We start from the raw sequence: 22,132 nt of genomic DNA on the forward strand, positions 1-22,132 counted from the left end.
TTAGACAATGACATCCTCTTTTAAAAAATATGTGAGTGACCTTATATGAATCACTTAATCTTCCTGAGCCTTGGATTTCCCAAGTAAGCTGTTTTGTTAAGTATGATTATTTTAGTAATCAGACATATGTGACTGCTAATCAGAACTTCCTGTGTGTGTGATATAACCAAGTGTGAAATAACCAAGAGAGATCATGAAGGAAAATAATTAAAGGGAAGTTCTTGATAGTGATTAGAAATTGCTGATTTTCCCCAACCCCTTAAATTACAGAGCAAAAAACTTTGGCAAAGAGAGAGAAAATCCCTTTGTATCCTTACTTTTTTGGTATAGCTGTAATTTTTTCCTAAATTGATTAATTTCCTAATTAATTAATTTTTCTCTTACATTCAGTTACTTCACAATTTTTTAAGGTTTTCCTAAACTCTTGGATAATCTCCTAATATCCCTCATTTAAATATGCTCAAATTTCTGTCATCTTAAAAAACAGAATACCTACTCAGCCTGTCATCCTCTGTGACAAAGTTGTTTTACAAGTTGTTCACATCCTTGCTGTCACTCTTTTTCTGTCATCCATCCAAAAATATGTATTGAGTTAGATATATGATCTTAGGCAAATTAATTAAATCATCTGTGCCTCAGTTTCTTCACTTGCAGAATGGGGACAGTAGCGTTCCTACCACGTGGACTGCTGTAATCGTTAGATGAGATAGCATATCTGAGTCACTTAGCGCAGAGTCTTCCACAGAGTTAATTCACGGTAAACGTTAGCCAGCAACTTCATCCTCACCATCCTAGTCTCATCATTATCATTGTCGTTCTGGAACAACACTCTCCTTGACCTCTGCCTTCTTTGGCCACTGCTCCTTCTTCATCTTCTTTACTAGTTCTTTCTCTTCTAGCTCACCTCCAAATGTGGAGGTTCCTCAGGGCGCTGACATTTTCTTTTTTTTTTTTTTTTTTTTTAAGAGGTATTTCTTTTTTTTTTTTTTTTTTTAATTATTAGCACCTTTAATTATTATTTATTTATTTATTTATTTTGGCTGTGTTGGGTCTTCGTTTCTGTGCGAGGGCTTCCTCTAGTTGCGGCAAGCGGGGGCCACTCTTCATCGCGGTGCGCGGGCCTCTCACCATCGCGGCCCCTCTTGCTGCGGAGCACAGGCTCCAGACGCGCAGGCTCAGTAATTGTGGCTCACGGGCCCAGTCGCTCCGCAGCATGTGGGATCTTCCCAGACCAGGGCTCGAACCCGTGTCCCCTGCATTGGCAGGCAGATTCTCAACCACTGCGCCACCAGGGAAGCCCGGCGCTGACATTTTCTTTTCTCATTTTACAGATTTTCTTAGCCAATCTTATTTACTCCATGGCTTCAGTTCCATTTGATAAATTAACTCCCCCCAAATTTACCGACAACCTAGTTCTGTACCTAAGCTACAGTCCTGTATATCCACTTTCTTCTATAGCATCTCCATTTGGTTGCTTGTGTGCACCTTCAACATGTTCAAAACTAATTATTATTATTATTATTATTTTTTGCCCAAGCTTAAGTCTCCCACCTTGTTCCCTAGCTTAGTAAATCGTATTGCTAAGTGCCCAGTTCCTTGAGCCAGAACTGGAGTCCTCTTAATTTTTTTTCCCTATCTCACGCCCTGTATGAATCGTTTGCCTAGATTTCTACAGTAGCTTCCCAATTAGTCTCACTACCTCTGTTCTGATGCCACCCCCATCCATTTTCCACCTTTTAGTCATGGCAGTCTTTTAAATTCAAAGATCTGATCATGTTACTCTCTTTCGATTACTTCTCTTTCTTTTTAGGATGAAGTTCCAAATTCTTATAATAGCTTCAAGATTTGCTTCTGCCTACCTCGTCAGCCTCGTCATCTCCCCCATCTGTTCCTCACTTACACCTTCCAGCCACCCTGCTCTTCTTTCATAACCCTCAGTGGGTTACACACACTCTTATCTCAGGGCTACTGCTCGTATTTTTCTTTGTCTGGTACACTTCTTTCCTCATTCTTAATCTGAGCAACACAGTCTTATCCTTTATTCTTAGTTTAAATATTACTACCTGCAGGAAGGCTTTCTTATGCCTCCCAAACTAGACTACTTCCCTCTGTTATATAGGATCTTTATTCCCTTTCTGCTTCTCTGTGATCCTTATCGTACTAGCTAATAATATCGTTCTTACACATATGTAAGCTTCATGGTGGCAGGGACCATGGCATCTTATTTCTCACTTTGTTCCCAGCATCTGTTTGTTAAATAGAGTAAGAGATGAATGCAGCGTGGGCTTGCCCAGTTTGGGGAGTGAGAGGCTTCTAGCTGAGTTTGGTGTGTTTTTCTTAATCTTTCAAGGTGATAAAAGGGGAGAAGAGAAAAGTTTAGGTTTACCATAGTTTAACTTTCAGGCTTCAGGGGCCTCAGGTAGAGAGGAGGGAAGCAGCAGCAGAACTGGAGGTGGCTCTAGCAAGAAGTATTGCCTTAGGGTTGAAGTTTCTTTTCTCTAATTAGGGTGACATCTGAAATTCTAGGCAGTGCCCCGAGCATTTCCCAGTTTTGATTGTCTTTTTCAAAACTCAGCCTTGACAGTACTTCCCAAATCCTTGGCACGCTAGGTTTGAGCATCGCCACAGTACCCCTGCTTAGTGTGGCTTTCAGTGTCAGAAGTGCTTGCTGCAGTGACCTATGGGATCTAGACATACCCTGTGCCGGTTATCAAGCTCTCCATACCTTTGACCTACCTGTTCTCTGGACTTGGCTCCTCCTATTTAGAATCCTGGATTCTCTTTCACTAACTTGCAGGAACAGTGTTTGCACATGGATGAGTTGAGAGTTGGCCTTTTCTTCAGTACATCCTCTGTACTTTATCTTGCACAAGTTTATCCTATTTTAGTTCCCAGGGCTGATATATATAGATTTCCTCTATTTTTATATTCTATTTACCATGTCAGTGGGAACTGGTAGGAATCTGATTAAGGGAGAACATGAGTGAGTTCTCTCTTAAAAGATATTTATTCCTGTTGCCACTTTTGTCTTTGTGTGTGTGTGTGTGCACTTGCGCGTGCACATGTGTGTGTGCATGTATGCAGTCTCTCTTTTTCTTTCTGCTTCTTTTCTTTTTTGATCCCACTATGCCATTTATTTGTTTTGTAACTATATGAGAGTCATTTTTCAGTAGGTGCATTTAAATCATTTATATTTTATGTTATCAGGGACATATATATTTTAAAATTTATTTTAAAATTTTTGGCTGTGTTGGGTCTTTGTTGCTGCGCACGGGCTTTCTCTAGTTGCGGCGAGCGGGGGCTGCTCTTCATTGCGGTGCGAGGGCTTCTCATTGCGGTGGCTTCTCTTGTTGCAGAGCACGGTCTCTAGGCGCGTGGGCTTCAGTAGTTGTGGCATGCGGGCTCAGTAGTTGTGGCGCACGGGCTTAGTTGCTCCGCGGCATGTGGGATCGTCCCAGACCAGAGATCGAACCCATGTCCCCAGCATTGGCAGGCAGATTCTTAACCACTGCGCAACCAGGGAAGTCCCGATCATGGACATATTTGATGACACTCTTTGTCCTGCTGTTTTATCCCTTTTTTATGATCTTTTCCCCTTGGTTTTCAATCTTTGGCATATGGTTTCCATGTTTTATTTGCTTTTATCTTTCATAGGGAGTGAAACAGTGACATCATATTTTAGGTTCCACGGCCTTGAACAAGTGTTTAAAAATATCATTAAGCCTGAACTAATCTAGTCATCAAATTAAAAAAAGTAAGATTCAACAGCGTTTTGCCCTTCTTTGCAGGAAGAATTTTGGATTCTTTTCTTTTCTTTTTTTTTCCCACTCTGCTTTTGTTAACTAAAGTGGGACCTGTAGATCTACATGATTGTTGCTGAATTGTTATTTTTATATTATATGTTCACTCTTTTAAGGATTGTTTTTATCTTTTTCATTTTCATTTAATTATGTAATAACATCTACTGCATTCAGCGATTATGACCATACCTTTGATACCTTAACTTCATCATTCTTAAGGATATTTTGATTCATTTGCCATTTGGCTAGAGTCTATCCAAGAGTTGATGTCTTTCCTGAGCTCTCCTGTTACCTGAGGGAAATACAGAATGTTGTATAGCGTGTTACCTTTCCCTTGCAAAACAACATTTAATTGAATCCAGAAAAGCATAATTATAGGAGGTTAGAAAATGCTTATAGAATAATCTGAATGCAAATAGTACTGTAATTATAGAATATAAAATGTTGCTAGCATTCCCTATGGAAGAAGTACCTGAGAACAATGGAAGTTACCGACACTCAGATGACAAATCAAAGGCATTGGTGGTTCAATGGTAGAATTCTTGCCTCCCAGATGACAAATCAATATCAGTTACAAGGTTACTACTGGGAATTCGGTACCTCTAATGTTCTAGATAATTCTCAGGGTCATGATGCAGAATTAGTTATAAGTCCTAGAATAGTTTTATCTTTGAGTAAGAGTGAATGATATTGGCAGTTTTAATTGAATTACAACAGTATTTTATAACTGCTATTGATATGTTCAAATTAGAGTTGACCAAAGGTTACTTTGTCAGATTCCTGTTTTATTAGTACATTTGCCTCATGCATGCATAAAGTTATATCACTCTATATAATTGACTGAAACAGTTGATTGCAAAACTTGAAATTGTTCCTTTTTGCCAAAGATAATGATTTTTTGACAATCACTAAAACATAATTACTGAAATAGAAAAATTAATCTTAAATTAATCTTACCTGAGTTGTCTGTTATACAGTCACCTCATTCTTACCCTGCCCAAAATGGAACTAATTAAACCCTCCAACCCAGACACACACACATGCACACACACGAACTCATGCACACTCATGCAAACATGCACACATGCATACACACTCTCTCTCTCATTCTCTGTCTGTATCTCTCCATGGTATCTCAGACCTCCTCTTGCTTTTCCTTCTCAGTAAGGGAAGTAAAATTCACTGAGTAGCCTGCTAGTTATCTCACTTAACCCTTCCAAAACTTAGTGAAATAAGTGTTGTGGTCTACATTATGCAGGTTAGGAATCAAAGACAAGAAACTAATTTGCTCAGGATTTATCAGCTGGTTAAGTGATAGAGTCAGAAGTTAAACCCAGTTCTGACTCTTTCCTGTATACTGCACTTCCTGGGTATAGGATAGGACTCTAGTCCTGGGCGAACTAGGACATTATGAACAGAGATGGGGGAAAACAGAGGAAGTGACATTTGAGTTCAGTTCTATGAAAGCATTTACTGAGACTTTATTTTACAGAAGTGAATACCTCTGGCTGCTCTCAAGGAGTTTTTAGGAGAGGCATATCTATCTATCTATTTATCTATCTATCTATCTATCTATCTATCTATCTATCTATCTATATATCTATCTATCTATATCTAAAATTCTAACGTGCAGTAATAGATAAATAATAGAGGTACTGAAGTAGGAAGTAGTATAGTGGTAGAACTGATTCATTTTCTAATGGAAGGGTTGGGGAGAAGGGTGAGAAGAATAGCTGTGAAAAAAAGTTTCCCAGAGAAGATGATATCTAAACTGGGTCTTGAAGGTTAAAAATGAAGATTTCATTCTTTATGTGGTATGAAAAATATGGGTGATATGGTAAGGGTGGAAAAGGTGTGTGGGAAACAATAAATAGTTGACTGTTATCAGGAGAGAATCTTCATTCATTCATTCAACAAACACGTATTGAATACTTATTAGAGGTTAGGCACTGGTGAGGTACTAGAGATAAAGTAAAGGACAAGAGAGTTAATGGATTGTACCATTGTGTACCAGGGAGTGTTGGGGACTGAAGTTAAGATAGGAAAAGAAATGAATCTGATAGGTTCTTTCCCCATAGGTGTTAATGAGCCATGGAAGTACATGAAGCAAGGTTCTGACATGGTCAGAGCGAGTATACATCACTTCTGTAGCAGTATGGAGACTGGCTGTGAGGGGAGTCAGGGTAGAGGCAGGAAGACCAGTAAGAGGCCATTACTATATTCTAGATGAGAGATGAAAAGAAAAGGATGTATTTGAGCAATATCTTGGAAGTAAGATTGACAGCACTTGGTGTTAATTAAGTATGAAAGATTAAAATAGAAAATAATTGAGGATGACTCCCAGATTCGGGGTTTAGTGGTTGTGTAGAATGGAAGTACTTTCTAACAGGATCAGGAATACAGAAAGAATAATAAATTGGTGAAGAAAGAAAACAAATTGAGTTTTGGATGTGATAAGTAGTTTGAGGTGCACATGAAATACCTGAATTCTTTTTAAAACATGATTTAATCATCTAAAATTAATGAAGAAAACCATTGAGGACAAAGTAGAAACAACATTATGCAAAGTTCTTTATTTCTTTCACTTTATGATCTCATTCAGGGCTTCTCCTTTCTCCCAAGTTCAACATGGTGTTAAAAGATAGTTGATAGAGGCCATTAAGATTTACTTTTCAGTGGAATAGAAGAACTACATTTTCATAAAACTTCTCCTTTATCTGCTTTATCAGATACAAGCTACAAGGCATACCATCATGAGAAAATTCTTACTTTCTGCAATAGAAAGTAAACTTGGAGGGGAAGGATGCTAAAATTCTGATACAAAAGCAAATATTTATTTGCAGTTTCCAGTGCTAAAACTTTCTATTCCTGGAATGGTGGCAAAGTTCTAACTTAAAATATTTGAAGCACGATTTACAGATACCTATTTTTAAGGCTTATATTCAACTCATTAAAAACAGTTTTTTAGTGCTATAGATAACTGTAGTTTATAGTCGCAGGCATAGGACAGGATTTGTTCAGCCTGCATTAGCAAGTTTTTCTTTAGATGAAATGGTCCACTGAGGCACTGCATCTTTTTTAGCACATCTAAGCTTTTTTTTTTTTTTTTTTTTTGCACATGGTTCTTGATACAAGGGAACTTAAGGTGAAAAGCAACAGCCTCCATCTCTATCCCTTCTCATCTCTGCCTCACTCCTGTGAAAATCATTCTTCTGGTAGTATTTCTTGATTCATCAATTTTAGATAATACCCAGTTATGAAAAATAAGGATTTATCTGCTCTTTCTTCTCCATTTTGTCTACCATTGTTTATTGTTTTATTGATTTTTTAAATTCCCTTATTGTTCACTTTTGCAACATTAAATAATATATTTGCTCATGAACTTTTGATAGGCTACATGACAAGCTGTTGTGACAAAAAGATTCCAAGTAGAGTGACTGACATAAGTAGAAGTTTATTTTTCTCCCCCATGTTAGCCTAAGGTAGGTAATAGCCTAAGGTTGAGTTGGTGAGTAAGTAGCTTTGCTTCATGACCTGTTAAGTCTGCCTTTCTCAAGTAGCTTCCATCCCAGTGTCCAAGTGCGCTGTTGCAGTTTTTGCCATTTCCCAGGGGGAAGAGGAAGTCTAAAGCAAGTAACTTTGTCTTTAAAGGAGGTGATGTGAAAGATCACACATCATTCCACTGAATAGAACGTAGTATCTTATTCATAATTAGATGCAAAGGAGGCAGAGAAATGTAGCTCTATGTTCAGCGAAAATTTCAGAGCGTTCTATTACTAATATGGAGAAGGAAAAATGGATTCTAAGGGTCCAGTTAGCATTTTGCAGTCTAGTTAATATCTCCTAATTCTCTACTTTGTAAGATGGGGGTCCTGATACTCTCACCCTTTATTCTGCCTTTCTTTCCGGGCACTCTTTACATTTTGTTAGCTATGGACATTTTCTTTTTGTTTTATTTATTTATTTATTTATTTATTTATTGGCTGAATTGGGTCTTCATTGCTGCGCGGGCTTTCTCTAGTTGCAGCGAGTGGGGACTACTCTTGGTTGCGGTGCATGGGCTTCTCATTGCGGTGGCTTCTCTTGTTGCGGAGCATAGGCTCTAGAGCGCGGGTTCAGTAGTTGTGACGCATGGGCTTAGTTGCTCCGCGGCGTGTGGGTTCTTCCTGGACCAGGGCCCAAACCCGTGTCCCCTGCATTGGCAGGTGGATTCTTAACCACTGAGCCACCAGGGGAGTACTTTTTGTTTTAAAATGTGAAGTTACTGATGTTTACATTCTGTTCTGCAACCACAGCCAAATCTTTGTCTATAGGTTGTCTCTAAAATCTTATTGTTTTATATATTGTTTACTTACAGGTCAAAAAATGAACCGTTACAGTTCCTTTTCCTTAGGGCCAGGGTCATGATCCCTGAGCCACTGGGAAGGACAGACATTTTTTTTTTTTAGCATCATGGCAACGAATATTTTTTTTCTTACATTTATAGATTGATTAAAATCAGGGCACTCTATTTCTAAGGTCTGCATCTGGGCACTGACTTATTAGATCAGTAAGAAGCTACAGCGGATCTGGTTATTGCCCAGGGAGCTTTCAGTCACTTCAGGAAATGAAATCTTCGTAATCAGTCATTTTATTGTCACCAGGAGCTACTCAATCAGTTTTGCAGCTGAGTGAAACCTTTAGTTCTTGAAGGGTTGGGACTAATTTGTTAGCTACAGATGATCCAAGATGAAGTAACTCTCTCCTAACCTTTATGCCTGGATATGAGAGGAGAGCCGTATCTTCTGACCATGGTAAGAATCTCTTTGGGATATTTCGGAATAGAAGGGATGACTAATGAGAGAAAGACCCTGGGCTTTTCAAAGTGGTCTCATTGTTTTTAACATTGGACTTCTCAACCTTCCAGACCCTGTTGTTTTCCTAAACAAGGACAGCAATCTGGGGCATATGAGTCCCTGCCATTGAGGAATTTTTTAATGTACTACAGGAGATTAAAATAGACTTCAGTTCAAATTCTGGCTCCAGTGCTGGCCGTATGACCTCACGCAAGTTATTCTCTGAACCTTAGTTTCTGCTGGAACACATAATCCCCAAATTCCAGTGGCTTAAACCATTGAAGTTTTATTTCTTGCTTGTATTGCATGTTCATTGTCTGTCAGATGGGAACTCTGCTCCATGTCTCCTATTCCAGGATCATGGTTAATGGAGCAGTCATCATCTAATTATAGAACATTGCTGATCACTGTTGGAGAGAGAAAGAGAGTTCTGGAGAGTCTCACACCAACAATTAAGTGATCTGTCTTAGAAGTGGCACACAGTATCACTGTTCACAACTTATTGCCCAGAACTAGTGACACAGTCTCAAGAACCACAGGGGGCCAGAAAATGCATTCCTACCATGTGCCTGGAAAATGGAGAGCCAGAAATGTGGGGCAAATAGCACTAATGACTACCACATATAGCAGTTCCTACCTCAGGGTTGACATGAGGATTAAATGATATTAGATACACATATACACGATCACCTCGTGCAGGTACTCAAAAATGATTATTAGTAATAATGTCATAATAGTAAGATGCACACATGCAAGATATTTGAATAACAATATAAGGTGGGACTAAAGATTCTTATAAGCCATATAAGACTATACCATGCAAGTGCAAGTTGATGTTATCATTATCCAATAGATATTAGAAGATAGAGCATTAGAGCTTGTTTCAGTGTTGGAGGTAGATCTGTATAGTTATCTATCAAGAAATGATGGTTGAAGTTGTTAGAATAGGTGAGATCTGTAAGAAAGAGATTAAATAGTGAGAAATACAGAGGGTACTAAAGGGATATCTCTGGAGCTTAGTCACAGTTTGGAAATCAGAAGGAAATATCCCAAGAGATAGAGAAGCAATTTCCAGAAAGGGAGGAAGAAAACAATACTGTGTAGAATAGAAAAGTCAAGAATGTTTTCAGTAAGAAAAATCAACCATATAAAATGTCACTAAAAGGCATTGAGCTTCAGTTCTGTGAGTTCCACGGGGAACAAATTATCAACAGGGAATGTTACTTAAGGAAGGAATCATAGTATTAATTTAGAGGTATGTGTGTGCCAGGTGCTCCTCTAGTAGCAATCTTGCAAGGAAACTATTACAAACTCCAGACATACAGATGAGACTTTCAAAGCTCAGAGTAAACCTTGTCAAATGAAACCTAACTAGTCAGTGAGAAGGTTTAAATTTGAACTCAAGAACTAGAAAAGCAAAACTGTATTGTATGAACACAACAAAACGAAACAGTTAAAAAGACTGAAAAATTCTGAAGTCATTTTTTAATAGTAATCAAAAGTGATTTGTTTGTGTGGGTTTTGCTTTCCTGTTGGCACCTTTTAAATATTAAGAAAAACTTTTTAGATGAAACACATGTAATGTAGACACTGAAACTACATTGTCTGTGTAATCAATGGACTGTGAAATCAATATATACTTTAAAAGGAAAAGATTTGTGTTCTATATTGGTGATAGAAGTTTTAAAACATTCATGTGAGAATGAATAAATCCCTGAATTTGACTAGATGCTTTACAAAACAGGAATCCTGAAAAAAAGATAGCGTTTAATAGAGTTATAATTAACATCAGAAGATGGACTTAATGTCCATAATTCTATTTTTTATTTATTTATTTATTTATTTATTTATTTTTGGCTGCATTGGGTCTTTGTTGCTGCGCGCGGGCTTTCTCTAGTTGCGGTGAGCAGGGGCTACTCTTTGTTGTGGTGCGCAGGCTCTCTTTGCGGTGGCTTCTCTTGTTGCTGTGCGCGGGCTCTAGGCGCGCCGGCTTCGGTAATTGTGGCTCGCAGGCTTCGGTAGCTGTGGCTCGCAGGCTCTAGAGCGCAGGCTCAGTAGTTGTGGCGCACGGGCTTAGCTGCTTCGCGTCATGTGGGATCTTCCTGGACTGGGGTTTGAACCCGTGTCCCCTGCATTGGCAGGCAGATTCTCAACCACTGCGCCACCAGGGAAGCCCCATAATTCTATTTAAATTATACCATTGGTGTACCTTCTTAATGGACACAGTGTAACCCTTGCATTGTCAATATTAGGTACAATTCTTTATGTCCTTTTCTTACTTTTTATGTGAACTGAATAATAAAGAAAACACAGATGCCACAACATGTAGATAAAAAGGAGTTTTAGCCTAATGTTTTCTCCAAATGGCTGTATGACCTTCAATAGGTCTCTTTATCTCTGTTTTGCTATTGACAAAACAAGTGGTTTGGATCAGTTCATCGTTTCTCCCACTTTTTTTCCACTGAGACACACATGATGGATGATATTTCATGAGCAACATCCTCACGTAGTCATACACAGATGAGGATCATAGACTGAGGAACAGATGGTCCAAGCTGTGCATTCCTGGTGCTACTTCTACCTCCACCATTTTCCCTTTAATTTTTGGCTGCATTGGGTCTTTGTTGCTTCGCGCGAGCTTTCTCCCACTCAAGAAGACATTTCAGAAGGAAATGTGACATTATTAAAGAGATAACTCTAATTTCATCCTAGTTGTTTCGTTAAAAACTTTATCCTCAAACTTCAGCATCTAAAGACGATTTTAAACAAATTACTTGTGAAACACCTTTCAACTAATTATTTTACCTTTGTTGGGTGGTCACTTCATGTTCACAAATCTATGTATTAGGTGTTAATCAGGATTTTTTCCTGGTTCTAAACTTGTTTAATGATACAACTTCTATTATTCTCAATCATTTCCAAAAGTTCGTATTCCTTGATTATTCTACTAGCAGTATATGAATTAATAGTACCATGTACATGATATGGGTTCAATAAATGTGAGAATTTATCAACAAATTAATTTTCCTTTTCTGGAGATAGCACTAATTCACAATTTGTTTTCTTATCCCCTAGCAGGACATATACTTTTGTGAATTTCAAGGAGTGGTGCTGAGAAAATTGGGTTGTAGCACTCTGACTGTTACTTTCAGAAATCTGCCATAACTATTCTCCTCACTTTGATAAAATAGCTCAAAATTTTGCATTTGCATTTGTCCACAGACTAGATGAAGTAGGAAATGTACTAATTAGTTCTAGAAGTAGTAAGAGGTCTAAATACTACTGGTATTATTTTCTAACCATTTGTTTTTTGCTAGACAACATGGGGTAAGTTATAAATGTATTCCTCTGTCCGCCGTTCACTTACTCAACGAGTGCTTATGAAACATTTACTGTGCTTGTTATGGACCAACCGGAGGGCCAGACCAGCAGTTCTCAAAGCGTGGACTAAGGACCCCTGGCATCTGAGAGCTTTGCAAGGGATTCACAAAGGCAAAACTATTTTCAGACTAATGCTACGACCTTATTTTCCTTTTTCACTGTGTTGACATTTGCGTTGATGTTGCAAAAGCCAAAGCAGGTGAAACTGCTGTTGTCTTAGTGTGAAGCTAGGCAGGGGCAGCAAACCTTTTTAGCAGTCATTCCATTCTTCACTAACATCCAAACAGGAGAAAAGGCCATTTTTACTTAAGAATGTCCTTGATGAAGTAGTAAGATTTATATTAATTTTATTAACTCTAGATCTTAAGTGCATATCTTTTTATTATTCTGTGTGAAGAAGCAAGAAATACACTTTTATAAAGAGCCTCCGCGTCGCAAAGTACAGTGGCCGTCTCCAGGAAAAGCACTGGTGCGCTTGTTTGAAACACCATTTCACTTGACAGAATGACCAACAGACAAACGATGGTTATTTAAACTTGGGTATTTGGCAAGTATTTTCTCAAAAATGAATGAAGTGATTCTGTCACGTTAAGGAAAACAACTGACTGTACTGTTGGCAATGATAAAATTCGAGCTTTCAAGTTAAAAAATAAAATTTTGGAAAGCTTGTATCTGCCACTATGAGCTTGACAGCTTCTCAACATTTAAAGATTTATCTGATGAAATCAGTGGTGATATTAATGAATATTTTTGATATTGATAATGTAATGTGTCAGCATGTGAAAGATCTGCATAACCCATTGAACCAATGTTTTCCAAACGAACAGTGCATGATGTTACAAAATCATACAAAGTTAAAAGATCCAGTCAAAATGTAAGGTAGACCAATGAAATTTAATGTAATAGTATGAAAAGTTCATCGATAATACATAGTTTCAGATTATCATTGTTGAATTTTGGTGTAATATCAAAGAAGAATGTCTACAGTTATCTGAAAAAGCTATTAAAATATTCCTCCCTTTTCCAACTACTTATCTGAGTGAGGCTAGATTTCATTCATAAATATACTTCAACCAAAACAACATATCACAACAGATTGAATGCAGAAGCAGAGATGAGAATACAGCTGTTTTCTGTTAAGCCAGATATTAAAGAGACTTGATTTGCAAAAAAAATGTAAAACTCTTCCCATTAAATATGTATTTTGTTTGTTTTGGATAATATAGTTATTTTTCACTGAAAATGTCATTTTTGTAATATGTATTATTATTTTTATTTTTGTTATTCTTAATGGAATAAGCAAATGTTTTAAAAATTAATCAGCTTTAATTCTAATATAGTAAATATTGATGGGTATAACCACATAAACAAAAGGCATTTGGGGTCCTTGATAACTTTTTTAGGAGTGTAAAGGGATCCTAAGATCAAAAAGTTTAAAAATGGCTAACCTTGGAGATATTAAAGAAAACTTTCTTCTTTATGCAACTTTTCTTCAGTTCCCAACCCCCCATATCCCTGCCACTCCCTCTCCCAAAGCTGGAAGCAATTCTCCTTCCCCTGAAATTCCATGTGCTTTATTTCTACCTCTGTAAAGGCATTGAGTACATATCTTGTTTCCATCTAAGCTAATATGTTTTTTGACAGCACAGACTATATCTTACATCTTTGCATATTCATCAGCTCCTAATACATTGTTTTCCATGTAGTAAGAATTTATACAGGTGAGCTGAGTAAAATTTGGTATCTTAAAATTGTTATCTCTAGGGACTTCCCTGGTGGTCAAGTGGTTAAGACTTCGCCTTCCAATGCAGGGGGTGCACGTTCGATCCCTGGTTGGGGAGCTAAGATCCCATGCCTCAAGGCCAAAAAACCAAAACATAAAACAGAAGCAATATTGTAACAACTTCAATAAAGACTTTAAAAATTGTCCACATCAAAGAATAAATAAAATAAAATGTGTCTATTTTTTTAAAAAAGTGTTCTCTCTAAATGGTTTGGAAGATTGAGGATTCTGAGTAGCCAGGGTTCTATTGTCTCTTATAACAAATAGGAAAGATCTCTGCTTAATAAAAGAGATGCCCGATTCTAGCAATTTGGCCAATTGATTTTGAGAAGTAAATGATTGATTGATCAATTCATTCAGCAAACATTAGTTGAGCATAAACTGGGTGCCAGGTATAGAATTTTATTGTAGACATTTAGATTAGTGGTTTCCAAATGCTAGCCCATGATGAAGTGTCTTCTTTTCGTAAAGAAATGAGAAAAATAGCAACAATGAAATGTTTTCCCACAAAACTTAAATATATTATTCAAAAGTATGTTCTTTATCTTGAGATTGCTTTCCGAGTTCTTGGTGTTAATATAATTTTCTTTTCTGATATTATGGTGAGATTAGGGTTTGGGGCTTTTTGTTTTTATTTTGTCCTTACCTGACAAAATTCAAATTTGTCAACTCTTGGTTAGCCCTTGCAGTTTGGGGGGGACATTTTACTAGCTTGTGGAGAACCACTGATGTAGACATTCTTTTGGCATTTATTGGAAAGGGATTTGACCTTTAGGTTTGATGCTTTAAATCCACTAGCACAATCAGCTCATTTATTCTTGAGCTAATTATCAACTTCGTAAGTTCCCCGCTTCCCTGTTTATATCATCTCTCTTTGGCAGTTGATTGTTCAACTGCAAGGAAGGAAGTGAAAGGAAATAAAAATAAACCCAAACCAAAAAGCTAACAAATTAACGTTAGTCAAATTTTGGATGTCAGAGTTCTAGGGGTTAAAAAAGATGGAGAAGTAGAAATTTTTGACCAAAATAGGGCATTTGAATTATCTAGATCTCAAGTCAGATTGCACTTTCAACTTCCCACCTCTTCACAGAAACTGCTAATTCCTATGAAGGAACCAACTGGTTTTAATTCAGATTCTTACATTTAAGCACCATTGACAGTTGAGATGGCAGAGATAGCAGGGTGGGAAATGATGATCCAGAACACTCATTTCCATAGAATCAGTTATTTATATAGTCATTCTTTCACTCAATAAATGAATGGCTGTTAGGTGCTAGGTATTGGGATACAAAGATGAAAAAGACACTGTCCCTATGCTTAAGAGGTTTATAATCTAGAAGAGGGAGACAGAGATGTAAGCAAATCAGTGCCCTGAAAATTGTTGTAGGGGATATGACAACATGCTTTGTGCCTCACTGGGGACCCAAATAGGAGAAGTTAGGAGTGGTGGGAGTTGGGAGTGGTGAAAGGACAGTAAGGTTATGGAATGAAGAAAGATGTGGAGGTGGAAATAGGAAACAGCAGACCTATTTGGGGGAAGTTATGAGTATATTGGTATGGCAGGAGCGTGGGGTTGGGTTGGAATGTGGAGGTATGGCAAGAGAAAGGGGTGAAGAGTTAGGCAGCAGCTAGATGTAGAACTTTAGTTGTTTTGTTCAGGAATTTGGATGTTATCCAAAGGATTTACCAGAATGTGTCTGTGGGATGGCGATAGGAAAGGAAGGGGTTTTGTAAGGTCAAAACCATTTGAGAGGCACCAGTTGAGAGAAAGTTAAGCAGGTGCATTTATTGTAAAGCCTCTCAGACCCTTTATGTTGGGTAGCATTTCCATTACTAAATTTGTTTGAAGGGGTATTGTCTGTTTCACAGAACATGGCTTGGGAAACCCTGCAATATGCAATGGGGAATCATTAAAAATTTTAAGCAGAAAATGATAGACAATTATGTAATCTAATTCTGTTCTCAACACATAGTGTGATACTGCTCATTAGGTATTGTTCAACCCATATTTTTTAACACCAAATAATTTCAAAGTGATGTGCTAGATATTCTGGGAGATTAGAAAGATGTGTAAATTGTGTCTGGCATTAAAAAAACATATTGGTTATCTATAAATGTTATTCATAGGTGCAATTATTTGAGTCAAAAGCAATGCAAAAGTGAAGACGTTGAGGATAAACTTGAGGAACTATAGATTTTCTGGGTGGTTTTTGCTCAGCGCTGATTTCTAGGGGGTGTTTAATGCTAATTCTTTTCCCAAAGATTGTCACCACTTAGAAGAATGTGCTTCTTTTGCCTCTTTTTGGACTTAGGATTGTTTCTGGCTAGGGTCCTCATCCAGGCAGCTCAGGGAGCACAATGGGAAAAAAGCTGCCTAATTGAAACTCAGATTTTTTGCGGGGGGAGTGGGGGGAGTAGCTGTTGGTTTGTTTGACTCTCAAAAGTACCGTATCATCAACATATTGAAGCTTTGGTAGATGCAAGTGGACTCAGTTCTAGGCATCTTTAGGTTATATATCCTAAAGATGTATCCAAGGCGTTTACAGAAACGATTTGAAGGTGAAAGGGAAAGAGGAGTTGCATGTGGTGGGACAGAAAGATTAAGTCTAGAAGTCTGTCTCAGGCTTTTTACTACCTTAACTCTCTACTTTTTTCACTCAATGTCAAGAGGGAGAATCTTCAAATAATCTCCTTGAATTAAATGAATCTTTATTAAGTATTTATTATCAGCCTCATTGTCTATTAGGAGAACATAGAATCAGAGTGTCTAGAGTGGATTGGTAACAACCTCAGGCTTTTCATTGCCAATTGTGTAGTGGTCAAGAGCACTGGCCCTGGAACTATAATAGATGGCTTGGGTTCAAATCTGTTAAATCATTCCGTCCAGTTACTTAAGGGCTCTGCTTCTTACCAGCCATTAAGATCTTATGTAAATTACTTAACCTCCCTATGCCTCAATCTCTACATCTAAAACTGGGAAAATGATAATATGTACCTTATAAGTTCCTGAGGATTAAAAGAGCGAATAAATGTGAAGTGCTTAGAATGGTGCCTGCCATATGGCAAGGGTTTCATTGACTATTATCCTGAGGATAACTTTATCCTACCATGGAAATCAATCCAAGAGTAGTACGTTTTCTGGCCTAAATAGGATTCTGTGTTTGCAGAATGGCCTGCTAACTCTAAATAGGATTGGGTATAAATGGACTGTTAGAAATTTCCGATTCATATAATTCTGAAATAAAGCAAATATTTGTATATTTAAATAATAATAAGAGCTAATGTTTGTGAGCATATACTATGTGCCAGGAGTTATTCCAAGCACTTTTTACCGATTCACTTATTTAATTGTTATTTTAGAGTTGGGGAAGCTAAGGCACTGAGAGGGTAAGCAACTTTTCCAAGGTAACACAGCTCCTTAGGGGCAGGACGAGGATTCAAACTCAGGTAGTCTGATCTCATAGATCACACCCATCCATTGTGATATATCTTTCATCTAAATGTATTCTGCATTTTAGATTGGTTTGTCAGTGTTTGATTTCATTTATTGCAAACATAAACTAAGAAAAACTAAGTGGGGACTTCCCTGGTGGCCAGTGGTAAAGAATCCGCCTTGCAATGCAGGGGATGCAGGTTCAATCCCTGGTCAGGGAGCTAAGATCCCACATGCCGCGGGGCAACTAAGCCCCTGTACCACAGCTGTTGAGCTCGTGCGCCTCAACTAGAGAGCCTGCGTGCCACAGCTACAGAGCCCATGCGCCCTGGAGCCGGCGCGCCACAACGAAAGATCCCGCCTGCCTCAACAAAGATCCTGCGAGCCGCAACTAAGACCCTATGCAGCCAAAAATAAAATAAATAATAAATAAATAAATGTTTAAAAAAATAAAAAGAAAAACTAAGTGGAAGAACATTAGTTAAAAATTTAATTTGTTAAACCATTTCAGCATAAAAATATTCCTTTTTCTGTTCTAAAGAACAGTTGCTCCTGGCGTCACATGTTAGAGCCATGTTAACTATGATTCTTTTGTGGAATATAACTATGAGTTTGATTTCACCAAGGCATCCAGATGCATGTATCCGTTCTTTAGAACTGTTTTTCACTTTCTATCTCAGCTACATTTTTTCTGGGTAGTGTGTACGTAATGTCACTTTATGTGCATTTTTGCAAAATTAGCTACTTTTTCAGTTATCCTTGCAAACATTAAAATAATTAGGGTTATATCAAATCCTAACCTATGAAATGCATGCGTTGTAGGATTTGACAATGGAGAGCACTGTGACATATTGTACTTTTGCATTCTTCAGTGTAAAAAAGGTTAGACAGCTCTAAAAGTAATCACATTGTTGCTCTCCTTTGTTGGTGCTAGTGTAGCTGGGTTCACTTTTAAAGAAAACTGGGCAAAACTAATTTGCCACTAGATGGAGCCCTGGCTATTTGGGTAGAAATAAATGCAACAGGCAGAACATTAAATCACTCCGTCATATCATGCTGGAGGGCCCCCCGGTATTTGAGGCCCTCAGCTTTTCATTGTAGAATGCATCTTTGTTCTTTGCCTGACCTGCAGAGTGACATCACTCCCTTTCTTCCTGTGCGCTGGCTTTGACACAAGCCAGATGGCCGTGGCCATCGGTAGGCGCGCAGGCCGCCTGGTACAGCAGTTGATGAAACAGGATAGGAAGACGTTTTATAGTCAGCTGCAGGAGCACAATGAGGCTGCAGCTTTGCTAAGTGATTACATTTACCGTGCGTACTTTATTCCTCACAGAGAAGGTCACAAGGAAAAAAATACATTTTTATTTATAGTGTTGTGAGGTATAGACCTTTGATCTTTTATTAGTCAGTAGTCTGCTCCAAAGGAATGCTCTCTTTTCCCTGCTCTGCAGTCACTCGTGAAAATGACATGTTTATTTATGTTTAATGGTTCTTTCAGGCTGTGCATTGTGATACTTACCTTCCCTCTTCCTCCCTTTTGTCTCCAGTTAGTAACACAAAAATGTTTTAGTTTTGTAGTGAGTTTAGTTTGGAGAAATCAGAGTTCAGGCATGTTAATACAAGCAGATTTGTGTCAGATATACTCCAGAATGATTTGGTAAAATATATTACTGTTTATTATGTGTTTGTTCTTCGAGGAGGTCAGAAGAGACCAGGAACAGACTTTTATTTTTGGGGGGTGGGGTGAGGGATGAGGGTCAGGAAATGAACGAGACGTTAATTTTATATCCATTTTTGGACATTTAGTAGTTAAGATCACTTAACTACTATAATGCTAATAATAATGCTAATTTTAAATAAAATATTAGAAGTTACTGTTAATCTAGTATCTTCTACCTTCATTAGAAGTTAATCTTTACCAACTGAAAGATTATACAAAAGTTTAAAGAAAATCCTAGCTGAACTTTTCTTTAAAGTTTAACATTCACACAGTTTTGAGATCCTTCCACATGATTCATTTCCAAAAGCTTTAAAAAATATTTTTACCCTTTTTAAGGCTAGATTGTGAACATTATTTACAGAATTGATCTAGAAATTATAAATCATAAAATCAAATGAAAATTCATGGTTGATATGCCTTCTTCAAACTTAACACTATTTATAAAGTGAAGCCTCCTAGTTGTCCTTAGGTTTGACTCTATTTTTTTAAAATATGAAACTCTAACAAAAGAAATCTCTTAATCTTACAGTATTTTGCAGTCTTCTCCAGGGAGGGAGATTTGCAAATAATTGCTGGAAGAAGGCAGCGTGGTATGAGGAGAGAGCGGGACTTTGTAGTTGGATAGAACAAGGTTTTCTAATTTTTTTTCCACTGGCTATTTGCTTTGTGCCCTTGGACCTTTGAGCCTTGGCTTCCTCACATATGTATTGGGTGATAAAACCTACCTTCTAGGTTTATTGTAAGAATTAAATGATGTAATATATTTATGTTTGGCCCTAGACAGTTCCTGTCACTTGGTAGGAACTCAGTAAATGTTAATTCCTTTCAACTGTTTTAAACTTCATCTCTTTTCTCAACCTCTTGCAAAATGTGTTCACAGATTACATTGCTATTATATAGTGTGTATTTTATTCATAAGATATAAATAAGCCTGGGTTGAAAGTAAGCCCACCATATGAAAAATAGGCATTTGAAATTTATTAGCACTCTGTGTGTGTTCAGTTCCAGATAAAACCGTAACCATCAATTGTGCAGTGAATGTGTTTAACATTTGTGATGTTTTAATTTGTTTTTGTTTTCTTTTTTTCTCTTACTCAGCTCTTGCCCCTGTTCTTTGCCTCTCGTTTTGTTGGTGAAGATATCACAGTGATGTCTGCATTCAACCTGCTGCATTTGGTGACAAAGAGCCAGCCAGTAGCCCTGCGAGCCTGTGGGCTTCCCTCAGGTTGCTGCTTCTTGTACTATACTTAGTAAGGGCACTGGTCCGGGTGGGGGAGTGTTTCTGCTGCAGGAAATGATACACCATAATGCTTTGCTGAATTTCGTTTTCTTTTACTTGGGCCCTAATTTGAAGACGGAAATTGGTTATAAATCACCACTCTACTTTGAGTAACATTCATTTCCACAGTCCTAACAACCCCTGGAAACATTGTCCAGTTTCCTTGCTCAGTATATAATTGTCACTAATATTTCATGATATCTTCTTTTTCTTTAACGCACACTACAATCTGAAAATCGTAATGTTCATAAGAGGCTGGCAGCCTTGATAAGAAACTGCTCCAAATCACACAAAATAGGACATTCATCTCGTTAAAGGATAATGAAAATGCTTTTCATTCCACATGTGGTCATTCCTTTAGAAAGAAAAAATTAAAACGAGCAACTTTAGTGTAATAAAGTTAGTTATTATACTTATAAAGAAAACATGTTCTATTTAACAATGACCAAATAAAGAGAACTAATATAGCATGTGTTCACTGCTTCTTAAATTAGAGCCACCACCCTTTTTAAAAATGTAAGTTTAAGCATTTAAACAACTGAGACATAAAAGTCCAAAATTTTATTATGTGCTTATTTCATGTTTAATATTTTAATTTTATTATGAAAATCACTATGGCCAGATATAGTCTGTGAACATTATTGTCAATATTATTTATATTTTCTTTTAGTATACATATCTCTATTACTATACTGTATAAAGAATTTAATTCCAACTCATTAAATATTCATTGAATATTAACTATGAGTGCCAGACATTGTGTGAAGCAGTGAGGATACAATGATAAACAAGATCAAGCCAATTTCTTTAACAAGCACAAGATGGAGTTGGAACTGTGTAAAGGCCATTGAACCATACGGTGATAAGACTAGACTAAAAGTATTTATGCCTGGGATGTTAGGGGAATCCAGAGGATGCTTCTAGCTCTTTGCTTAGGGGAAGAGATTTTGGAAGGGAGAGAAGGTCTCTGAAGTTTAAGGAGGGCTTCATGGAGGATATAGTGCTTGAGTTGAATTTCAAACTATGAGCAAGAGTTAGCCAGATGTCCAAGGAGAGGGAAGGACATTTCTAATATATGAAGTAGTGTGGGAAAGACATGAAGACCTGAAAGAGCAAGGTACGTTCAGAGAAACGCAGGTTATTTAATATGGCTAGCTTGGGTAGGTGAGGGCAAGTAGAAGAGGTAAGGAAGGTAGCCAAATCATGAAGTGCCTCATATGATGTTTTAAAAAATTTAAATCTTGGGGAAGGGATGAAGGGGGAGTAAAATGACTTGATTTGCACTTTATAAGGATTATTGATTTAGTATGATGGAAGGTTCAGTGCTGGTTCCAGATATTTCTATGAGAAGGTGGAGATGGCAACTTAATTAGAAGGCTTAATTAGAAGGATAAGGCTTTTGTCTTGAAGCTGTACTTGAATAGTAAACATGCTATTTAAAAAAAAAAAAGATTTTATGTCTATTTGTGGTGACTTGAGAGGCCAATGAAGCTTAATGCATGGGGTCCAAAACCACTCTTCCTGACACCTTCGCTTCCCCTACCCCGCCATGCCCCTGCATGCCACCATTGAGTACGTTGGAGGAGCTTGAGGCTGGAGGGACTCATGAAGTACTGAGAGCCTTAACAGTGATCATTACAGTAGGTTTGGAAAGAAGGCGATAGATAAGAGAAATTCAAGTTGTAGGACTGACAAGATTTATTTGTTGAATTGTATGTAAGCTTGAGGGAGAGCATCAACCAATGTAGTTCCTGTGCCATGGGGAACTTTTCCAGAACTATATACTACATATAATAATTGTAGTATGAAAGTTATTTAACTGATACATAACCATGTTTTCCACTGGAAAAAAGAAACCCCCAAGATATGAGAGCAGTAGCATAGTTCTTGTAACATGAGTT

The 22,132-nt window shown here is 37.6% G+C and overlaps 1 protein-coding gene across 1 annotated transcript in view; it reads left to right on the forward strand.

Moving 5' to 3' along the window:
- Positions 1–22,132, forward strand: part of MSRB3 (methionine sulfoxide reductase B3) — a gene marked incomplete at its 5' end in the record, with an annotated part of 160,735 nt that overhangs the window by 11,537 nt on the left and 127,066 nt on the right. The window contains 1 exon segment of the mRNA XM_082351270.1: positions 20,051–20,177. Coding sequence (XP_082207396.1) covers positions 20,051–20,177 — 127 coding nt within the window.

The sequence above is a fragment of the Balaenoptera borealis genome (genome assembly GCF_965194805.1).
Source record: "Balaenoptera borealis genome assembly, chromosome: 13".
Lineage (NCBI taxonomy): Eukaryota > Metazoa > Chordata > Mammalia > Artiodactyla > Balaenopteridae > Balaenoptera > Balaenoptera borealis.